The sequence below is a fragment of the Homalodisca vitripennis genome, chromosome 7, assembly GCF_021130785.1.
Source record: "Homalodisca vitripennis isolate AUS2020 chromosome 7, UT_GWSS_2.1, whole genome shotgun sequence".
Taxonomy (NCBI): domain Eukaryota; kingdom Metazoa; phylum Arthropoda; class Insecta; order Hemiptera; family Cicadellidae; genus Homalodisca; species Homalodisca vitripennis.
This window is the reverse complement of record NC_060213.1, coordinates 93166735-93192163: the sequence shown is the minus strand read 5'-3', so window position 1 is coordinate 93192163 and position 25429 is coordinate 93166735. Positions and strand designations below refer to the sequence as shown.

Below are 25429 nucleotides of genomic sequence, written 5' to 3'. Positions count from 1 at the left end.
ACGATACGAAGAAAACCTCTTTTTTAATTCTTTAAAGTTGTAACTTGCTATCAGCTATACTAATTATATGCGTTCATAAACTTTAATAATTCTGATTCATTTTAAACTAGTTACTTATTCCTATTTACCGCTCATTTTTGAAAATGTCGATCATAATAAATTAAACATGAGATATCTAAAACCTTTACAAAGTAGCTTGACTAGATGTTAGCTGCATTTTTGCAAATTTTGAAGTCGAAGTCTATAGATTACTTAGTAAAAGATTATTGATGTAATATGATATTACTCGTTGATATTTGTTTCAATGTAGTTTGGCATTACCGAGGAACATATTTTATTCAAGGGTTTATTGTGTATATCTATAGGAGGTTAAGCAACTGACCCTTATACCAGATTTTGCGCGTATAGGAGAATATTTTAGTTAGGTCTCAGAAACCTCCTTTGATAAAAAAATCGTTAATTGACGTTTCAATCCAAGATATTTTCATTGGCATCGTTGGGTTTGGTTGTTGTTTACAAACCATAGAACTTTAAACCTTATTTTAAAGGGTTACTTCATCAAAGGGTTCATTAAGAGACATATAAAGAATATTTTAACTACTAGTTTAAAAGACACGTCCCGCCAGCATTATTGGTTATAGCTCCACATTAAATATTGTAGATGAAGCTTTGGTCATACATAGACTTGAATGATTTCGGTGAAGATACATAGATTTAATAGTATTTCGTTTACCAGTATTAAATATTATTACTCAGACACGGAAGTATTGAATAAGCCGTCATTTATACATGGAAATAATTGACGTCGATATTAGTACATGTCTTTCTATTGGATTTTGCTAGGATTACCAGATTTTTATATCAAAAAAGATTGGTAAATTTAGTGTTTTATCTGCGTATTTTTCTGTCAGCCCGCTAAATATTTTGATAGTTAAAAGTGAGTTTTCTCTAAGCGAATAGCTTTGCTAACACCACCAGGGATATGCACCAGCATTGGACTCGATTATTTCTTAATAATCTAAATTCTTAATAATTTTGAGAAATATGTATATGTATATTTCTGTAAATTTCTCTGTTCCTCTATGTTATATTGTTTTATATAGATAATAATATAAGGAATAACACATATACAATAGGGACACAAATAATAAACGTATTAAAGATTTAAAAACCAAAAATAAATACAATTACGTAAACAGTCAGTTAAAAAAAATCAGTACAACTAATAAAATAGATTTATAAGATAAATTATATATTTAATTTTAGGACTTTTTTGGGAAATATGCATTCATAATATTTTTAAGTTTTAGTTAGTCTAAAATTTAATATAAGCCGTTGACATCTTAAAAATATCCGAGTGGTAAAACAAATATAACTGTATAAAAATTTCATTGTGAAATTTACATTTCAAAATAAACTTTTCAACATTAACAATAATTTAAATACTAAGAACTTAATATTTTGTGGAAAATATATTCGTAATAATATATAATATTTTGTCGACTAACAGTTTTTGGTAGTTATTAATATTTTTTAAACTATTTTTAACTCACCAATTGCACATTATTAGAAATTGAGAATTTGTAATATTTAAACAATGTTTGAGGACTACTAATGGAGAATGCTTAAGTACAATATGTAATATTTTTGGACCCAACTAACATACAAATAAACCAAACCAATTAACGTCACATTTATATGAATAAATGTGTGTGTGTGTGTATGTCAAACATTAAAATATGTTATAACACATGAAGCTTACCAAACAGCCGTGACCAAGACAATGTAAAAACTTCAGTGCTCTACACATTATGGTTTTATAACCATTAAAAATTCACTTTTCCTCCGGAGAGTCAAAACCCCTATCTACCTCAATTTTGTAGATCTCATGGGCCACTGGCCTGTGCGAGGAATATGTCAAACAGAATAAAAATAGAGACAGTAATGTACACGGTTGACGTAAATAATAAAAATTCCAGTTTAAAATAGGAGTTCAACCTGCGTATATACCTCAGACCCCAAATTCAACGCTTTAGACTACTCGACCTCAAGATCACCGCACATATCGCAGCAACATTTTTAATTCTAATTACTAACTATCTTTAAACCATACCACATATTTTCAGAAAATATATAAAATATTCTACAATCAACACAAAGAATAATTTGTGGTAACTAAATAAATCTTTATATACCACTTTCTAATATACTTTTTATCCATCTCTGCCGAATTCTTGTGAAAATAAGGATCAGTAAATTCTAGTGAAAATTTATTTTGTAATTAGCACTTTCCTGATTAAGTAAATTACATTACTCCATATTTAACTCACAATGACTGAGAATGACAGCCTCTGATCTTATAATTTTATTCAAGTATATGCATATGTGCAATGGCAAATTCATATACATGAATATATGGATTCTGTAACAAAATATATCCAGCGTTATATTTTATTGCTAGAAAAGAATATATCAAAGGTGCTTAGGAACAAAAAAGCAAACAGATTAATTGACAAAGGTAAAGATCATACTACACTAGGTCAACTGTAAATAGATTGTTCAATTTCCTAGTAAGAACATTGTTTCATTAGGTTCCCTATCTATTATTTAATAAATGGTTCATATACAAAATTTTAGCCGAACCACTAATTCAACCTCAAAAGAAAATAGACCACATCCGTTACTAATTCTTTCGGTTATAATTTAGACCGGAAGTATATTATATTGTCCGAAATAGTAGATTTTGTTCCAACGCTTGCTATACTTTCTTGATCGCTACAAGGATAAAGATACTGTCTAGAAGAGGAAGTTGATGTTTATTTAAGAATAATTAGTTTAAAGTGTTATCAATATTATCATATATCTGTACCTCAGAACCATATGAGCCTAAGTCCAAAATTTCTTATTTTTTAGGTTATTGCACGTATGTTCTTAAAATTTCATTTTACATCCAGCCATACCATCGTAACTCCGCTAAAAATTCTATTTTTATGATTTATCAAAGGTTATATGAGTCTAAGTCCTGAGGTATATCAGAACCAGACAAACTTAACTCCACCTATGATGTTATGGTTCTGAACATTGAGCATTTCAGCAAAAAACCTAAGTCCACAAAATGGACTTGCCATTGTCTGGCCCTAGCCACTATACTCATTTAGTCTCAAGTCCTGTTTTCTGAACAGCTGATGACTGTCAATAATACTGTTGATATTGCTGCTGCCTGCTATTAGAGAGATTATTGAGGTTAGGACTGAGCTGTACTAATCAAAGTTTTATTCTACTTTTAACAAAACGTTTTGGTATTAATATGGAAAGTAGGGGAAAGTTTATACTTTCCAAATTGAAAAACCTTAATACGTTCACTGAAGATAATCTGAAACCTGAAACTAATGATTGTCCTAGCAATCAATCAGTAGAAGTTCCACGAAGAAATTCCACTCCTTCACCGACTTTAACCGAATTAAAAGTAAGTATTTTTTAAATATGTTTACAAGCTAACAATATGTAAAACTTAAAGTAAAATTCGAATTTTATACTCAGACCTCAAGGAACAATTTTTATTATTATTATTATTATTAGCCTAGGTTTAGAACATTGTTGTGCCAATAGGAGAAGTAGGCCTAAGTGTATGTTTGATTTTCAATTTTATTTCTAGGTATTGAATCCAGATTGCACATCCATCCTCGTTTTACCTGACAATGACTCAACCCAATGGAATTTTAACATGCATGAAAGTGAAAATATCCAAGTTGAAAGAGAAACTAGTAAAGACGTACATCTTCTTAATTTCATTTCAACTCCAGTAGAACCAGGTGAGATTAGTAGGTACATAATACTCTAGGCTCAGTTTAAATAAATTTCAGTAAATTTATGGTTGTTATAAAAATCTTTTTTGTGTAAATTACTGTTATGTTTAACCATTTAACCATATTGTAGCAGGTATTTACTCGGGGGCTTTAGCCTACCCTAGCAATAATTTAGGTTCCATTTCAATCGTGTTAAGCTGGGCCTAGACCTAGTACATTGTCATTAGACTGTAAATGCTGTAGTCGGTAGGGACAGAGAGCATTAATTTCATACGATAATAGTTATATTCTTAGGGGTTCTTTGTCTTTCCGACTTGTTATTCTACCTAATTTAACATTCTACATGTTTAAACAGAAATTATACTTCAATATGAAAAACTTCGTGAGTGACGAGTAAATTACACATAATTACCAAAAACATGATAAAAATTCAATAGAAATCCACTTTAACGATATAATATTTTTTATATCCACATTCTTTGTGTAGGCTATCTATATAATGAACTAATCAATGTTTTTGGCGGAACATCAATTTAAAAAATTAAAATAAATTGGACAAAAACCGAGTGAATTTCTCTATTTCTTGAAGGCTGGGAACACTTGTAGGAAAGAAAGCTCTATGTTATTAAAAGCAAAACACTTAAATAAAATTAAATATTCAAAATATCTTAACAATTTATTTTTCAGAGTCAAATGAATGGGAGCTAGAGACGATAACACAAGTGACAAACATGGAACAAGAATCTGGAGCATCGACAACACTGGAAGATTTAGATGATGCGCTATCTTCTGTGAGCGACCTATTTGAGAATGACATCGATGATCCAACATACACTCCACCTTCAGGTTCAGAGAGTGATTCAACTTTAAGTAACGATTTAGAACAAGTACAAAGTCAATCTGTAAGTACAAATACTACAGCAAATAATAATAATATAATACCTCTGGTACCATACACCGATTCAGATGGACACGGAGAGCGAGTTACCGATAGTTACTCAACCTAAAAATAAAGGAAGAAAAAGAATAAGGAATGAAAAAAAGTGGAAAAAAAAACATTAGAAAGCAGGGACGAATTTCTGGAAAAGAGCATGTCAACTCTAAAGGAGATATTGTAAAAGAAAGAACTTTAAGACCTCCTTGTAAAACTACTTGTCGCTTGAAATGCTCTCAGCGCATAAGTCATGCACAAAGAGTACACATTCATTCTGACTATTATAATAGTGAAAGAAACTTAAGTTCTAAACGCCAGTATATAGTTTCTTGTATTACAACCAAGCCAATAGCCAGGTCACGACAAAGAGATGGTTCTAGAAATAGTAGAAAAAACAGCCATACTTATTTTCTCAAATGGGATAACAATTTGAAAAAGTTTGCAAACAATTTTTCTTGAACACACTAGTAATATCAGAAACATTTGTTAAGTTTGCTCTCTTAAAAACCCAAAGTACTGGTATGGTTGAACCAGACCATCGTGGCAAACATGTACCAGGAAAACAAAATACCAGAGACAGCAAAGGATATCATAAGAAACCACATATCAAAATATCCAGCATATGAAAGTCACTATAGTAGGGAAAGGACAAACAAAAAATACTTGGGTAATGATTTAAACATTTCCATAATGTATACCATGTATGAAAATGAATGTAAAGAAAAAAATATCAAACCCGAAAAGAAATGGTTATTTTCAGAAATTTTCAATAGAGAATACAATTTGTCATTTCATTTGCCAGACAATGACACATGTGATTTTTGTGACAGAATTGATTGCCAATTAAAGAATGCAAAACGGTGAGCAAAAAGAAAACCTTCAAGCAGAAAAGCAGAAGCATCTAGATGAAGCAGCACGTAGATACCATTTGAAAAAAGAAGATAAGCTTTTGGGACAAGGAAATGAAAAATTTAAAGTTGTTATGGCAGACCTACAGAAGTGTCTTCCTACTCCAGCTCTCACAAAACTGTCAAAGCTTCTACTTGAGAAAGCTCTGGACTCTAAACTACACCATTGACGACAGTAGTGGAAAGAAAACGTGGTGCATGATTTGGAATGAGACCACTGCAGGTAGAGGTGGAAGTGAGATGGCTTCTTGTTTGTTTACCTGGGCAAATGAAGAGCTCAATAAAAGCAGCATTGACACTCTGACTGTTTGGACCGATAACTGCAGCGGTCAAAATAGAAATATTAATATGATTTTTATGTACATTTGGATTTTGAAAACTCTACCCAACATTAATGAAATAAACCACAAATTTTTATTAGTTGGGCATACACATATGGAGGTAGATGGTAAACATGGATTAATAGAAAGAGCAAAAAAGCATCTTAAAACTAACACAATATTTACTACTAATGATTGGGCGAACTTCATCGCATCTTGTAGCAATAAAAACCCATTCATTGTAAAGAAAATGTCTCTTGAACACTTTCTTGATTTTCTTTCGCTTACTAATAAAGATGGACCATTAATAAACAGGAAAAAAAATACTATTGGAGAACCTTTCCTCATTTCCAACACAGTTTGGTTACAGGTTCGAAGAGAAGAACTTGGTATACTGTACTATAAAACAAGCTTTGATGATGTTGATTTTAAAAGTGTGGATTTGAGAAGAAATAAGAGAAAAAGAAACAATCATGCCTGAATCAGTTCCGAAACTAAGATCTGAGAAGAGGAAAATAAGTAATGAAAAATTCAGAGATTTAATGACAATCCTCCAGTGGGTCCCTGAAGAATACAAGGCTTACTTTGAGAACCTTCCACATGGGGCTAGTGAAAATGACTTTCCAGATATCAGTTCAACATTATTAGATTAATTCTTACCTTATATTTATAGTTTTTATAAGCAGTGTAATAGTGTTTTATTGACGAAACAATGTATATTAGTTGCTAATGGAAATACAATGCTTAAGTCCAAATAGCATTAAAACAAATGTTTTTGATTTTAGAAAAAACAACTTTCCAGATGCCATTACAACATTGTTAGATAATATATTTTATTAGCATTGTAATAGTGTTTTTATTGACTAAACCATGTATATTGGTTGCTAATGGATACACTTAATTTGGTTGCTTAAGTCCAAGTAGCAATATAACATATGTTTTTGATTAGAGCCAAAATATCGTAAGTCCATTTTTAATGTAACAAAAAAATAATTACATAAAAATACTAAAGCAGTTTAATGCTTCTATAAACATAAGTAAGTTAACTTGTGAAGTAGAAACTAAACACAGTTCATAATTTTATAATAAAGAATAAACACAACTGTTCGTAGTTTTTATGCTCTCCTGTAAAATCTACTAAATGTGACTTAGGCCCATATAGTTCTGAGGTACAGATATTATGTAACTCATTAACACAAGTACCAATTAAGTTACAATTACTTTTATAGTATATCAAAATAGTGCAACGAGAATTTAATAGGACTTTTAACTACGTTTTTTACTTGTTACGAGAAATATATTAATGAATTTTTTATCCACATAAGAAGATTATAAATTAGTAAAGAATTATAAAACATGTTGTTAAATTTGCTATTTAATTTCAACTTGCTCTTCAGAAACTGACCCTTAAAATTAATGTTAGTCAATTTGTTTTAAGCACTTCACACCCGTGTATTAGATGGTTAACTTGCATTGTCACAGTAAGTAGGATGTTTTCACAAACAAGGAAGACAAACTACAGTTATCAGCTGGCAGTTGTCCAGCCCTCAGAGGCACAACTGATTAGCGATTGGACAGGGATCGTCGTGATAGCCATTTAGAGTGAGAACACTTTACTGGTCTACGTGGTTTTATTAGTCTCACACTTTAGGTTTCACACATTTTGGAAATGCTCGATAAACGACTTACACCTAATAAAAGTTCAGAAAACCTACTTGTAACGTTGACTTCCAACATAAATGTTAATACGAAGGATTTGAGGAAGAAATATTTATAACATAGCCACAATCACTTTCCAAATGCGTCAATCGGCTTACAAACTCCTAAATTCAAACGTAATTGCCCTTCAGAAGCCCATTTGTTATTTATTTTATGTAGTTTATCTGATCATTCAAGGTTTTTGTCTACTAAACAATACTACAGTATATTCACAATTTTTACAACACTAGGGATCTATATAAAAAACCTAATACAGGTTGAATCTTAAAGGTAAAATGTCTACTACAGGCAAAGTATAGAATAATATTATATTTGGTACCTGAGAACACCAAACCCTATTGCTTAACGGGACGGAAAAATGGTATACCTTCTAGCGATAAGTCCGTCTGCAGGCCATACGATATCTCAAGAACCATGACACATATAGACTGAAAATATTGCATGAATCTTCATTTATATAAATGCAATATAGTGTCCGAGTATATATCATTTCCTGCATTCCTTAAAATTATGTACAGTACAATTTACTTAACATTACAAAAGTAATCCAGTCGTCAAGAGAGAAAGACACTAAAGCCACAAAAGTTATTTTCAGTAGGGGAGGATTTATAATATTGCTAATAAATAAAAATTAACTTAATCTATTTGGAGGTGTTTCTGATGTCGAAACGATTTTTCGGTTAGGGCTTATCCTATTTTTGATTTTGTATGCATCTCTTCATGTGATATGACTCCAGATTCCAGGTGTCAATCTGAGCCTTTAAGTTTTCAAATTCCCAGAACCTTTAATAAAGAAAAAAAAATGATTTAATAAAACAGCGATACAGAACCTAAACCAAGATCTAAAAACATAACAAAAAGAGGAACTCTAACAAATAAACACCACAAACAACAAGAGTTTCAATCAGCTGTATGCGTTGGCGCGCGCGTATATATGTGTGTGTGTGTGTGTGTGTGTGTGTGTGTGGTGTGTGTGTGTGTGTGTGTGTGTGTGTGTGTGTGTGTGTGTGAGTGTGTGAAACATTACAGTTATTTTGATCGTTAAAATAGTGACAGTTAAGTAAAATATACAGCCCAAACGAGCTAAACTCATTTTAGAGATATCACACTAAACTATATCATCTTTCCTAACGACTAGACGGTTGCTTTGGAGGAACACTATCTTAGAACTCTATAAATTTTAATTACAAATATGCTATTTAAAGTGACACCACGGCACAATGTAAAAAAACATATTATCACCTAATCTGTCTGGAATATGCAAGAATCATTTATTCCATGTTCATAAAACGTATAATCGATTTTGAACATTTTATACGGAAACTATTTATGCAGGTAGACTAAAATGAAATTTTTCCAAAATCTACTTGCTGAGCTAATACATGGCTTAATAAGTATATCTAGTTTCGATTCACGTAAGCCATATTTAATGAAGTTTAATATCATAGATGTGAGTTGTTTTAACTAAGGGAAATACTGTTGACTAGACCATCTTGTAAATATCACACAATATTCATTATTTATTTAACATTAGTAAACAAGTTTCAAATTTAATGCTCTATTATAACCTATGTAAAGGATAGCAATGAATGATTATGAACACATTATTTAATTGTTCTTGTTACATGACGATATCAAATACTAGAGCAGAATAGCTAACATCAAAATAGGCGATTGATTACAGTTTTGAACCGTACCGTGGTAACTACAGCATTATAGCATCAAATATTTTGAGGACAGTCCAGAATTGGTAATCTTATGTTTTTTGGTACGTATTTTATCGAAGATTACTTCACAAAAAATATCATTCTTAGATTAATGCAGCACATTATACGTATAAAATACTACTATATAGATAAATTTAAAATAATTTTCTAACTCAAGAATAAAATTAAGCATAATGCATAATTTACACGTAATTTATTTCCATAGTAAGCTTTTTAAATATATGTTAGGTTTATGACTAAACTTCACAGGTAAGTAATTTGTTCCTACATATGTTATTATCGAACAATCCATACTGATCCCCATAAAGTCTTCACCTAAATTAATGTTTTCCTATATTACCTGACGCTGGTTTTCATATACGCTGTTGTGTAGTTCTCAGAAATTATTTAATTTATAAATTACATCTTAAACGGAATAATCATTAATATACTTTTTAATCCTACGACCTATGTGTCGAATGTTACGTTTCATTTGTAACAAAGTATAATTAACAGAATATAAACATGCATAATGGTTTTTTCAAATATTTATAAATGTTGCACAATATTATTATAATGTAGCTGCAATATTGTTAATATCTAATATACAGAGTGTCTCATAAAGACATTTAAAATTTTATTTAATATTACTTAGCCATTTATTCACCGAATATTTTCAAAGTTTACACAATTTATAAAGTAGGTTTTAAAAATAATTCTGTAAAAAGTAAAGCCCCCTACCTGAAGTAAAAAAATTATGGCATTTTGAAAAATATGCTTTAAAACAGTGAAATAATTGTATATTTGGTCTCATAACATTATTTATTGTCATTTCTAGAAAAATAAAACTTTTCAATGGTAAAATCAGATCATAGCCTATAAAAATACCGACAAATACAGTCCAAAAGTATTTGAACTGTAATCCATGCACAGCGACACACTGATAACAGCGCTTAACTAATGGATCTTAAGCTTTTTAAAAAGTTGGATCAGTGTGTCGCTGTAGATGGATTACAGTTCGAATAATTGTTGAGTGTAATATTAGGTTTTTTATATTCTATGTTTAAATTTTCAATTGAAATGCTTTATTTCTTTAGAATATGACAACAAATATTTTACAGCATCAAACATACTGTTTTTGAAGTATATTTTTTTTCATTCTACCATTTTGTCTCAACAATAGCTGGAGATCTAACATTTTCGCAGAATATTTATAAAACCTATTTAACGAGTTGTGTAGAGTTTGAAAATGATCAGTGCATAAAGGGGGAAGTGATATAAAATGAAATATGCATTTGCCATGGGAACAAAAGGTAGTATTTTTTACGTACAGAACCATTTGAACAGATGATATAGATGACCTAAGTTATTTAATATAAACTAAATAAGTTCTGAGAAAGGAATTGATCCCTACGAGACGTCATATTTTACGAGGGCGGTTTTTAAGAGACGTAATTTAAATCACATTTTGGTAACGGTTGCTGAGGCACGACTCAAGCCACATGAGTGGTATGCCTCGTATGCCACGTGTGTGTAATTTGCAAATAAAAATCTGGTGATATTCACAGTCAAATACCTTAGACAGATCAAGAATGACGCTAAGCGTAGGTATTCGCCTTTCAAGTCCCTCCACCACAATGGCAATCTATTTGGTGACCGCATTAATTTTCTATATGCCTTTTCGATAACCAAATTGTTCCTTACACAGAATACCCAGCTCATCCAGGAAAGAAAGCATCCAAGTGAGATAAAATAACGCAAGACATTTACTGACCGTTAGTAGTTTCTAATGGGCCTGTAATTACCAATAGACCTACAGTCACCCTTTTAAAGCATTTGATAATCTTAGCATTTTTAATAACATTTTTAAATTGCCCAATTTCAAAGTAAGGTTAATTATTCTGACCAATGGTTTCAAAATATTGTAAAAACATAGTTTAGGAAGCCACCCAGACATGACATACACGTCTCTAGAGCGTAAAAGTCCTGAATCATGTCAGCCCCCTCTCCTTCTCAGTAGTTAACATTATCAACGATGCTGGTAGAGGTGACCCGCTGCAGATAGAACCTGACAGAGCCGCGCCGCTATATGGACAAAGATGTTATTCTATATTTCGAAAATAAAAATGGTGTACCTAGTGGTATTTCCCTCTACAGTGAGTTCTATAGCAAACACTGGCTTTATATTTTTCTTTTTAAATAATACTCCAAGCAATTTTGTATATATTATCAGATGATTGAAATTTGTTATTTACTTTACAAAACCTCATTAACTTTTTATATATTTTAATATAGTTTTAAAATGTATCTGGAAACGTTCATTTGATGATATTTTTCAAATCTGACAATGTATAAGATAAGGGTAGAAATTGCCATCAGCACTTGAGTTGGAGGGTATTCTTCACAGGTTGTTTTGTTTACGAATCCTTTGATCTTGTTCCATTGCATAGATGGAAAAATATCTTTTTGTATAACATTTATTTTTCATACCTCACTATTTTTTAATATTACACGGGTTGTGGAAGTAAGGTTTATCTTAGTATATGTTAACCTTATTTTAAAAGTATTTTTGGTATTTTTTTGCCAGTTATTAATCTAAATGGCTAATAGTAATCCTGAGTTTAGTCGAAAGTGATTCATAAATATATATTGAATCCGAAACGTGAATAGGGACCGGTTTGTAATTCAGGTACAAAATTTAGCATGTGCTTACTTGAGCTTAAATAAACAAAGATGACATAAAGATCCGTCCTAATAGTTATTTACTGTTCAGTTTTTATACTTAAAACATATTTGCTTGTTATAAGGAGCCTAATATAGTTAAGTAAAATATTGTAATGTAATTCCTTATAAAAAAACAAGTTTTAGAAATAATTTAGTTTGTTCTCTAATCTATATCCAATTTATAACTGATTTTGCAACCTCCTTTATTGATAAAAATTTTCAAAGAATATTTTAGATTAAGTTATATTGTAAATATACTCGTCGACAAACAGTGTATCATAAGTAGTAACACGCACTTCCCGCGCTTCGGGCGAGAGACATTGAGCAATGGCCATGAACGTCACCATTCCTATCCTAAAACGACGAATTTTTAACAAAGTTCTCATCGCTTTCTTTTTTGGCGCTAGTCGTGTATTGGTGACATGTGTTATTAATGAATACCCGTCGGGATAGTACCAACGAAGATAAAAAAGTCCACAATCAAAGTAATATAATATCTCGATCAAGTTAATTTTTTAGTGTTTGTTGCCAGTTACATGACAATTTCTAATTTGTAAATTCTTACAATGAAATATTGCAGATAATCAGAAGTTAAATGTGTGTTTAATGCTTACATCATCGTTTAGCGTAATGACAATTCTAGTTCCATAATCGTACGGAAATATTATAACCCCAAAATATTGGTTTATTCTGGTTTCAATTCAAGTAGCAAATGTAATGATTCGGTGCACTTTTAATTAAGAGCGTGAAGAAACATCAGGACACACTAGTCACATTCCATCCTTGTAATTTACTCTTTTACAAACAGATACGCTTATCTCTACAGAGGTAGAGTAGATCAAAAGTTTTATTGCATTGAGTCAGCATTCCGATACTTATTGTGTTATGGCTAAGCATGAATCAAACCAAAGTCATAATATTAGTGTTCTTTGTGTCGCCACAAAACAACTCTTTATTTCTTCGCAAAATATACTTAAGAATAAATATTTTTGATATATTAATAATAACTATTATCATTTTATAGGATAAATATTAAAATATTTGGAGAAAAACATAAGTTTTTTCACATTTTAGTAACTTAAAATTTGTTACATTTACAGGTTTGTTTTGTATTACATTCCATTAAACGAATATGTATGTTACTATGAAAAACCTAAAACTACATTAGGTCGTTTTGTGTTTTACTATTTATTTCAAGAAAATAGACTCAATTAGTGATTTAGATACATTTGTGATAAAATGAAAATTAATATAAATATAAATGTTTAATAAAAATACGTCTAAAATTATGGTAATAACGTAAAATTTATGCTTTTTATTAAATCTCAAAATGAAAATTCCCCTTTAGTACAGCCGAGACAAGGAAAATGCAAGGACATTACCCGGCATTGTATTGTTCATTTCTTGCCACCGTTTTTATCGTAACTAATGCATTATTCATATCCCAACCTAGTAGACAAGTATAAGATCTGGTAAACTAAAGAAAAGTAAAATGTTAAAATAACTAGGACTTTAAAGCCCCTCAGGTTTCTCAAAATGGAGTTTGTTTTAATGAATACCTGTTTGCAGCTTCAACCCTAAACAAAATGAGTATATTAATTGAAATTGAGAAGGGAAAACACTGCATTTTATAAATCTATGCTCCAAAATGATAAAATTTTTTCAGGTGTGGGTTATTGCGATTATGCATAGTAAATAAGTTGTAAGGGTACTCTTTTTGTATACAAATAGGATTATTTTTTGTAGTAAGTCAGAACACGAAACTGATCGACATCACACCCATGATCCCATCACATGTAATAAGATTTTTTATATTATGCAGTACATGTTTCATGTATGATTTGGATAACTGTCAAAAAAAATAAAAGACTATATCTAAGATATTCTTTGTTTGAAGGTTACTCGTATGTTTGACGATGGAAGGATTGTGAAGGAAACAGGATTTTCCATCTAAGGTATGTTTGTTATCAATAAAATTTCACTTTTAATGCGCAATTTCACAAGATGGATATATGAAGCAATATGTTGTACTCAATAACTGTAGAAAAATAAAACATAGAAATAAGCGTTAAATCAAGATAGCGATGACTGGAGCTGTTATCAGGGACAAGGTAATCAACAGCACGCTAGCACTTTACCACTCACAGACCCAGTGATATCAGTAATGTACTGCGGTAAAAACAGCGATCTGGCGAGAACAAGGCTACCGAAACCTAACAACCGTTGCTGGAATAGCTATAAGTTCATATTGCACCCTATATTGAGCAGCTCTACATTACTATTGCATGCACTTTATTATGTCATCGAAATAAATTCCCCAATGATGTATTTTTCAATCGTTCCACGGAAACTAAATATTTAATTAACTTTTCTACGACGAATTACAATCTTAATAAATATGTGTAAACTACTCGTTGTTTCGTTGAGCGTTGCTTTCCCTAATAACAGTAAGACAGATAGTTCTGAATACAGTTGCATTTTACTTGAGACCTTCATTTTACTCACTAACGTTAAATTAACAATCTGTCGAAAAGTATTGTGTATTAAAGAAAAAGTTTTAAACTAGAGTGCATGTCTATGTCTTTATATTAAAAAATAGTTCTAGTAATACCCTATTATACGACAAATATATTACCTTGCTTAAAGATTTTTATTGATGAGGGTGGATTTGAATGCAAAATAGAATTTTTGGCATTTACCATACTTATATATTAGAAAAATAGACCACGTTTCAAAGACGAAATTGGCATGTTCCTTGAGTGGAAAAACCATAATCCTTCAGTTAAAATTTATATTCACAGTAACTCCAACAAGCAGCAATTCCCTCGATTACCATCCAGTAAGCAACTCTGTACTGTGTATACACCATTGTGGTGGAGTACACAAACATGTGATTGTGTGTCGAATCACAGTTCAGTACTTCTGTGTGTACATCTATGGTCCATATCTGAATGGTTCTCATAACATTGGATTCAGTTTATTAGTTGCTCTAGTTTTTATTACTTGTCGAGTCCATCGGTACTTATGTATCATGGTATAATCTATGTGCGTATTAAACATTCGAAGGAGATTATAAAATGTCCATAAAACATAATTAATAGTATATTAGGCATTGTGGAGTCAGGATTGGATTGCAAGCAAATTACATTTTCTGTAACTGTATTCATTTCCCTGTAACTCGCTTTTTTCCTATTAGTAGCATAACTTTCCCGCAGGTCCCATTCAAGTTGTTGTTGTCTTAAACTATTTATTGAACATAATCTTCATTTTTATTGAAGAAGTTCCACAAATAACTGTGAAGTGATGTCTTTCGAAACCATGTTAAATTACATTGGTCTATAAGAGGTAGTTGAGATCTCATTTTCATTAAGTAACGAAATTAAAATTTGAAAATATTTAACAGTTTTCAAAGCATTTTAGAGTAACTATAGTCTAATTTCTTCTGTAAACACGCTTTAAAAATTAAACAGTGTGTATATTAAAAAATTTTATACAAATTCAATAATATAATTAATAAAAAAAATAAACAACTTTATAAAAGAAAAACAAGTGCATCTAAATAAACGAAAAATAAAGTGTTTATCAGTTTTCAGATTCGCCCTGGGCTTTGGGCGCGGTAAGATGAGAAAAACCACTGTTCAAGGTAAACACTGTTGGTATGGTAAGTAATGTGTATGAATAATTCGAAAGGTAATTTCATAAACGCCAAAAAAGTTTTTATAACTGATTATACTAGTAATCCTGTGAAGATTAAAACAGGTTCGATCATGCAACACTAACATTTAATCCTGATAAGACGAAGTGCCTATCAATGTACAAGCAATCACTCGGACATACTCAGTGGCCCACGTCCTAAAGTGCTCAAGTTGCACTCCTGTGCTGATTCGCGGGCTGCTGCCTGCAACTTGTCTTATATTGCTTGACACAACTAGCATACAATAACTGCTATTGCCACATATATTTTACACTTATACGGGAGCAAGAAATATATTGTTGCTTTAATATTGTATAGTCATTAAGCTATTCATTTATTTACTACATTTATGGTATATAAACATACATCCGTTTTATTAAGCAGGTGCGGAGCTGTAAGAGTTCGTAATGCATCTAGGTTTATGTCCTAGTATACTGATAATTTCTCATTTGCAAATCATTGCCTACAATAAATGTTTAGTTTACGTACTGTAGTGTCTGTACCATATGGAGCTATAATTATTACAAATACCAATGACAAATCATTGTCTGTTTACACTTTACCTTTATAAAAATTACGTTATTGCATTTATTATATCATTTAAAGTTGTAGCTATGTATAATAATTTTACGCTCTTTTAGGACTTTTACTAATTGTGTCAGTGTGCCTACTTAACAATATATTACATTTTGTAGATATATTGAAAATATTTTAATTCATGTGTATCCCCTAGATATTGTATAATACAAAAATCATTCCAACAATATAGACCAAATAACGTCAGTACAGGTAATTTTCTATGTCGAGTATGTTGATATTACGTAGAATAAGATTGATCCATTTATGATCTGAAACTATGTAAATGTTATGGATAAAAAATTCCTTCACACGATACGTAGATTAATAAGAAAATTGGTTCGAGTTGGATCTTAATAAATTAGGTTTACAACCCTACGTTATAAAAAAAACTTACCAAGCGTAAAAATTGTTTCATCCATTATTTTTTCATCTTGTAAAGTCCTTTTTGTCTAGTTAATCATTTTACTGTATGTTAATTCCAAAACGTTAATGTCTTATTGTAAGTAAAATCACTGCATAATTATTTACTATTGACTAAGCTTTTATCTTATTCCATAATTCTATTATCTCCTTCTATATGTAATATGTCGTTACATATGAAATTAAATATTTTGGAATATTTAAATAAAAATATAATAAAATACACCGTTTCCTATATCTTACTAACACTATCTGAAAATCTCATTCAATCTGCTATCATTATAATATATTCACACGTGTATACACTAGTAATAAATCACTAACTCATACTGTCTAGTTGGTTTGTCTAGTTTCGAAAAACGTGTACGTCTCATTCAGTAAAAAAGTATGTTTAAAGAGAGATTTAATAGTGAAAGTAATTTTTCAGATTAAAACATGTTGTCCAAAAGATACGCAGATAGTAATGGGGATAATCAACGGTTATAAGCATATAAGAAATCCTACCACAGATAGTACGTGAGGCCAATACGCGGGAAGGACAGAGTGGTAAACTTACATTCCACAGGATGGAGCTGTAAGGTCCTAGACATTGTAAACTGCAAAGGACACTGTAATGCAATAAAGTATGTCCACATTCCATCCTGTTACGTATCAGCTAGTAAGCTTTAAAAGCTATATCATAGCTTCTGTAAAGGGTTAAACCTTATAGTAAGTACAATGTAAATAGTAATTATACTATTGATAACATTTTAAAAGTAAATCGTGGCTTACTTTAAATTTTCGTACATTGGCCAAGCGCTAAGTAAGAAGAGAAGTCACGTTTATGCAGTAAGAGAGTGAATGTTAGCGTACAGATTTCATTTAAGATAACAGAACGGAGGGAACAATACCAATATTTTTCATTCTTATAGAGTATATAACATTTTAAAAACAAAATTGATTTTTAATAAGGGTGATATTGTAAACTGTAAAGTTTTTAATAATTTGAAATATAAATAGCTTTTAAATACATTAACACATTTTTTTCATTTGGTGCATTTTGTTATTTCAATAAACCAATTCAAATAACCAATATTGAATTATGGTCGATATTTAATTCAATAACGCAAAACATGCAATACATGTATCTTTTTATAATGCATTCAGGTAGACATGAAACAATATCCCTGGGCAAACTAACAAAAGTTATTTTAGTTTGTAAGCTTTTATAGGATGAAATGAATTAAAACGAAATAAGAGTATTTAAATAAACCGGAAATTAAAACTGTCAGTGAAGTGACGCTGAAAAGCAGAGAGTTTCACTACGATGATTATGACAATGGTTATTATAGTTTTGAATTCATAAAGCAATTAATTTACGTAAATAACCGCCTGCAATTTTAGTTAATCCCTTAAATATATACCCAATAAAACTAAAAACATTAAAAAATAATGACGGAATTCAATACAACTGTTAAAAGTGATTAATCAACAGCTATCTATATTTTATACTTGTATTTATTTTTGTATAATTGGTTTGCTATAACGCACTACTAGGTCATGACTTATGTTAATCATTTATATTTAAACTAAATTAATTATATTTAAACTAAATTAATATTATTAATTATACATTTATACATTTTATAATTGCAGGAATGTCGTTTAAACATACAATGTACTAAATGTTTTATTAAAAATATACAATTAAAATTATGTCACGTTTCATATTAATACATACATACATAACTAAATTTTAAACGCGGTTTTTTGAGTAGGAAGCATAAAGAAGAGCTTTCATTAATAACACTCTAAGTTCAGCTACATATTGTATTTCATCGTGCTTTTTAAATTTATTATATTTAATGTAAATTTTTCACTTCCAGGTTATTTGCTTAATGAAACACTATTATTTTAATACAATATTTTAGATACTTTTACTGTAAAACACAGCAAAACTTCAAAAAGTACTCTTGCTTAATATATTCCTTTTTCTAAAAGGTTTTTATTAAACTTTTTATTACAGTAATAAACTTCTCGCTAGCTTGATCCTTATGTAAATTAAGTACACTATGGTTTGGTATATCGTCCATCTTTACCTTCCCTTTTTATGAGTTATCTAAGGTTTACCTTTAGGTGTTTCATATTACCTTGTGAGAGAGAGAGGCTAGGTCTGTTCCAGCCTATTCTAGTCCAAACAGGTATGAGCAGGCACTCCAATAATACTGTTACATTGACCCTAACAGTCTTTCACAGTAGAGAAGAACTACAGATATATCTTTTTTCTAATATTCTCCACATTTTCAGTTCTCATCCATTTGGTGGTCAAGGTGTAAGTTAATGTCTAAGCTAACCAGAAGTGAACTTTTCAGGGATACTTATAGGGCCAACTATCCCTCTTCTCTCTTCTCTTAAGACAAAACGAAACAATCCTGAAAATGTAATACATACAGAAGTAAAAGGCTAAGAGCAACTTGTTTCCTCAATGACTTTTATATATATATATATATATATATATATATATATATATATATATATATATATATAATACAAAATAACTTTGTAAGAGATTACAAGAGTGTATCTTTTGTAGACTAACTCTGATGTGAAATTTTAATATTTAACTATTCCAAAATTAGCAACACGTAGTAAACCTCGCAATATATTTTGCACAGTTGGTACACTGCTTTTAACCCTTAACGTCTCTCTAAATCTTCATTAACTCTTGTGTGCAGTCATTAAACCCCATGCCTAAGCTATTGTATCATAAAAGCTGCAATATATATCTTTAGGCATGGGAGTAATAACAGTCGCTAATTTATGATTATATGGTGAATGATTTACTCGTATCAATGTAATAATTATATGAATACGTTTTTAGATATTTATCACAGTAAGAGGACGTAATTGAACACTTCGTAGTGCGTCAGTTATATTTGCAGTTTACATGTGAACTACGGTTATTATTTATGTACTTAATGTTATCCATACATTAAAATAGATTGAAACCGTTATTAAACAGTTCTAAATTTAGAGTCCTAACATTGAAATGCTATATAAATCCCTCCTCAATTTTAAAAAAAACTAATGTTTTAAGATTTCCATATTAAAATTTAATACAGTATTGTGTATGATAAAAAGAGTTAGTTCTTTGTTTTCATCATAAAAGTGTTAAAATACTTTCTATTTCATGTTTTATTTCTAGTCTTGGTATTATTTCACGCATTTGCAGTCCGTTATTTAAGATGCTCTCTACATGAAGATGGGAGTAAATTCTGTATTAGTGCTTTGTAGTTCAATACAATTAAAAGGAATTATTCTTTTACTTTTTATTTATTATAAATTAAATATTATTTGTATGATATGTGTTGTGCCACTACTAGCTCAATACCAAAGTCAGACTATTCATAATAGTCACTTACGTGTTGGTAGGAAGGAGGTTGGGAAAGAATTTCTGTCCACTTTTCAGTGTAAAAATAAGTTTTAGTATTCATTGAGTTGCAAATTCTAAATACTGCATTAACACAACCAATAAAATAATCAAATTCGAAAACAAAGTATATTTGCTATATTTTTACAATGTACATTAAAAAGTACTATTTGAAGCGTATTTCAAACATTTTACGTTTAGATATTTGGCGCTATACACGGAAATTAATAATGCTAATTTTAATCCGGTGTAATTTTTACATTAACTTATCAATTTTTTAATTCTCATTGCTGACAAAGCCATTCAATCTATAATTAAACTTTTAGCACAAACCATTATCAATAGAATTCAATACAAGGTAAACCAACGAAAACACTTAATTATTGAAGTGTAGCTACAGTAGAAATTGTTATAGTAACATGTTACTGTACACAGTGCGTTATTTACATTTCAGTTATCTGCTAAATTGTTGTCCAGGTTGCAGTGTCTAGTAGGTAGCACACTAATTCCTACTCTTGATGAGGATTCTGTAAGCATATCCTTCTGTAAACATAGCTTAATAAACTGTTAAATGAAAAATATCGTTACTAGAAAATAAAACATAATCCAATTAATTTAAATAATTTAATTTACACGCTGAAGTAAAAGTTATAATATATTTAAACTATGTTTAATGTTGTATTTTATAGAGTAACTTTCTAAAAGATAACAAGAACCTAGTTCGCAATAGCTTTCTACAGCATAATAAATCTTAGTGCCATGAATTAGACAAATAATTGTTACTGAAAAATATTTATATCTCATGATTTATTTCGGGAGAGTGCCGCTTAGTATTAAAAAAAGTGTTTGGAGCCATGGTGATAAATCGTAATACAGTGTATAGAACGATGAACTCAAATTTATCTTTAAAATACCATTATATTTGACTGAATACTTCTATGAATTTTAATAAGACTTTAAGAACAGTGTGAAGGAATTCTTACGTTATGAAGGAATTTATTTGTTTACTTAGAAAAGCGTATATGATATGGAAGAGCGTTGGCACTTAATAATAATTTTACATTTTTGACGTGACACCGTCTTAAATTAGGTTGCGGCTCGGAGTCACTCATGAAAAAGTGTAACGCCCGGTAACGTTACGATGGCCGTCCAGTGGGTCCGCCGCACGGGATCCGCACGGGATAAAGCAGATAACTGTGGGTCCGCCGCACGGGATAAAGCAGATAACTATGTTTATTCGTGAAAATGTGGAGTGCTTAGATTCGTCATTTACAACAACTACAACAATAAAGGTAAATAATTGTACACTGATATTTCATTATCGTAAACTATGATTGATTGATTAATTGTTAGATTGACACAAAAGTTGAGAAACTGAGTTTATAGGTTATGTCATACTATTGACAAATGTTGATAGTGTTAAGTAAATTATTAGTTTAAATCACTCTGCAATCAATCGTAATTCAGTCGATTGAGAAGAAACAGCGCGTATTGCTAGTCAAACATTTAAAATAACAAATTATAACCTCTAACCTGTCATAACAGTGCGACCAAACAAACGAACTAAACCGACCAATCACCACGCGCGGAGTTAGAATTTAACTGTGTTTATCAAGAATTTCAAATTCCAATTTTAGTACATGTTTTATTCAACTTTACCATTTACAATAACAAATTTTAATTAATTTCAAATTATGTACAATGTTTTAGTAAACAAAATATATTTCTATAGTTAAAATTTGTGCAATTCTTATTTTCATTCAATTCCTTGTTCCTATTGTGCAATTTAATAATATTCATATCAATAAATATTCTACCGAGAAAAAGACGTTGTCACGTAAAATCTTCGCCCGTAAAACCGACTTTACAGGCAACCATAATTTTTTTAGAAGCTATATTTATTGTAAGTATTAAATTTTCAACAAACATTAATGAAAGTTTTAAAATTAACTCAAAGTGATGACTAGCTATTAGCTTTATAAATAATATATCATATCTACAAATTATAATACAGTTATTCACTAACGTATGATCTTTAATGACTAATACGATAATGTAAGTGTTTTTCATTCATAAACATATATTAGAATGTATATTAATCAGCATCAGCAGTGGAGTTAGTTAATTATTCGATGTTACCGTAAAAACCAATCTCTGACGGCAATATAGTTTTTTTTATTATAAAATTAACTTTAATACTATTAGTTAATAATTTGTTACATAATTTAATTGTTATTTTGTCTGCACGATATCATACTTAAGTTTATTAAACATTAATATGGAGACATAAGGCATGTCTATATTGTTCTAAGTTGCATATATATTAATTAAAAGTTATTTTATCTTTAAAACCAGTTATAGCATTGTTGTATTGATTAACAGATCATTATCGCAGAAATACTGTATTAAAATTTTAGGATTTCCAAATAAATACTAAAAGTTGAAACAATTATCAGAAAGTAAGGGAATTGGATATCAGAAATTAAACATTTATTTATCACATAGTCAATATATAACTCAGACTTGCATTTAAATTGTATTAAAACATCAGGATGCATAATTATATCTCATTAAAGTGTACTATATATTGAAAACTTTCAACGTAATATGTTGGTAAAGCAGATGAGGTAGGATTGAACCACATAACGTGTAGCATGGCAGGTTTTGCTGACTTTCTTCAACGAAAATCTTAATGAATCGAAATGAAATGGATGATACAAGCACCAGTTATCCCTTGTTATAAAGAGAATTAATTGGCCTCGAGATATATTGTGGAATAAACTCAGACAGGCATAATATTGAAACCAAGTAAAAACGCAAGGAATAAACGAATATTACTGAATAGTTTATTTATATCACGATGTCAACTACTGGAGGGTGGGCAAAGCTAATAACTAACAAGGGGGTTGATTACTAACTTGACCTGTTAACCTTGTAATTACAGCATTACAGTATCAAACATCTCCAGGACGTTCCAGAATTGATTATCTTAATTGTTTTGCTCTGTTATTGATCGGATCATACTATACCCGAATTAGCAATGAGACCTTATGGCAGTACAAGTTCCATCTATAATCTTACCTCATAGAAAATGTATTGTTTATCTCAAATTAAAACTAAAAAAAGTTATTACGCAGTATACCTTATACATAAATACATTCTAAAGATTTTTCATTTATTTTTCACATTTAAGAATAAACGACACACAATTATCTTATTATCAAGCAATCTAAATTGTTTTATGTTTTCAAGTGAAGAAGTTTCCTCATATTTTTACTACCTACTGGATTTATTTTTTTCCGCGTATTTTAAATTAATGTGTATGCTTTTTATTTTTTATATATATTTGTAAAACTGATATTTTATTCACACAAACTTGTCTTGCAATTTAGTTTTACAAATTAACCGGTTTAATCATCAATATTCATTTTAATACTGCTATGTATGAAGTTTTAGAGTTGATGTTTGGTTTGTATAACTTGTAAATAACAATTAAATATTTGTTGTGATATTTTATTTGAGATTCTTATTGTAACACAATATTATTATAAATATTATTTACATTAATAATATTACTGGTTTGATTGCATGAGGGGTATAATTTAGGAAACAACAGGTAAAGTAAAATTAAATACTATTTACTCTAATGAAATTAGGATTAATGGTTTAAAAATTATTTCGGTACTCGAGTTGAAACAAACAGTTTGTAAATTATAAAACTTGATAACGACTAATATTTGGCTGGATGTAATGAGATTATATAATTGATTGTAATAATATTTTTTTGATCTGGTTTATGCATGTAAATAAAGAAGAATATAAATATAAACGCATATTACCATGTAGTGCAAGGACATAAAATAAGGGTGGATATTCCACACTTACATCGACACTTGGGTTCAAGGGTCTTCTGCACAAACTGTTCTTGTTTACGACAGCTTCACACTTCTTCATTGAGATTGTATAATATTTATAGTTCACCACACATTACTTTTTATTAGGACTAACAATGGCATTAGTTTCTTTTAAAAATATTACAGTTATTTTAAAATTGTCATTCTCTTTCATTTAAATCCAGCTATATAACTTATGGTTATGATCAATTTTGCCCAAAGTAAAATATACAAATCTTTTTAATTTAGTTTCATCAAACTCTAACGTTCGTAATTATTTTGTAGTTTTTAATCAGGAAAAATATTCATCATATGTTTGGATGAGCATAAACTAAGGACGACAAACTAATATTTTGTAAAATATTTTATTTTGCATAAAATTTACCAACCATATTGTTTTGAAAACACTTTTTTCTTTTAAGTAGACTAGTTTATTTCATTTATACAACTATGCAATACAGTTCCTTAGACCAGAATTTGTTAAACACTTTTTTTAGGTCATTTCAATATTCAATTACGATGGCACAATTTCAATACATTTACAAAGGTAAATTGAAGTTTGCCGATTTTCCAGTTTTATAGAACAAATAAGAAGACTAGTATAAATGATATAGTTTAAAAACAACGCTGAAAGCCTAATGCGTCATATAAATTTGTTCTATGGTGTATATTATTTTGCTTGATAATAAGGATGTATATTAATATATGATACATACTTCGAAACAGAATTAAACCAGCTGTATTTAAATATTAGGACAGACATAAATGATATTTCCGTACAAGACACTAATATAGTGAAATAAAAAATATTCAAATAATACAGCGTTGTAAAGACATACTTCAGACATGAATACGTATAACTAACATATATGGTACACAATGTATGTTAACACTTAAAATAACTGTTACGGAGGGCACAAATCTGTAAGATCATTGTTTTATTCAAAACTTAACGAAAATAGCTCACGATTTCCCACTAGTAACAAATGTAATGCTTACTGACTTATAATAATTCTATCTCTTATGTTTTGTTCTCTTAGGGACAGAAACTGAGGAAACCGCTCGCTGATCTTTATAATCAGAACATTACACTGGCTCCATAGTATCATATGCATGATGTAAGGTTTTAAATAGATGCTGCTTATTTAGAGATAACATTAAGAGTGGTGAATACTATCTTAGTCACGTTGCCCTAGAGGTACAGTTGGATAGCTCTGTTTCATCCTCTTCCAGAAAAAACAGGAAGGGTAAGCTATGCTTACGTGTGTTTAGGCTTTAAGAAGCCTTAATAAGTATAAAAACCCACTCTCGCAGTCA

The 25429-nt window shown here is 30.0% G+C and overlaps 1 protein-coding gene across 1 annotated transcript; it reads left to right on the top strand.

Moving 5' to 3' along the window:
- The first annotated feature begins 3105 nt into the window (after nt 1–3105).
- On the top strand, nt 3106–4813 carry LOC124366804. Its single transcript, XM_046823405.1, has 3 exons — nt 3106–3466; nt 3656–3812; nt 4494–4813. Exons 1-3 carry the CDS (start codon nt 3308–3310, stop codon nt 4811–4813), a joined length of 636 nt encoding a protein of 211 aa, XP_046679361.1. The 5' UTR covers nt 3106–3307.
- Nucleotides 4814–25429: the final 20616 nt, after the last annotated feature.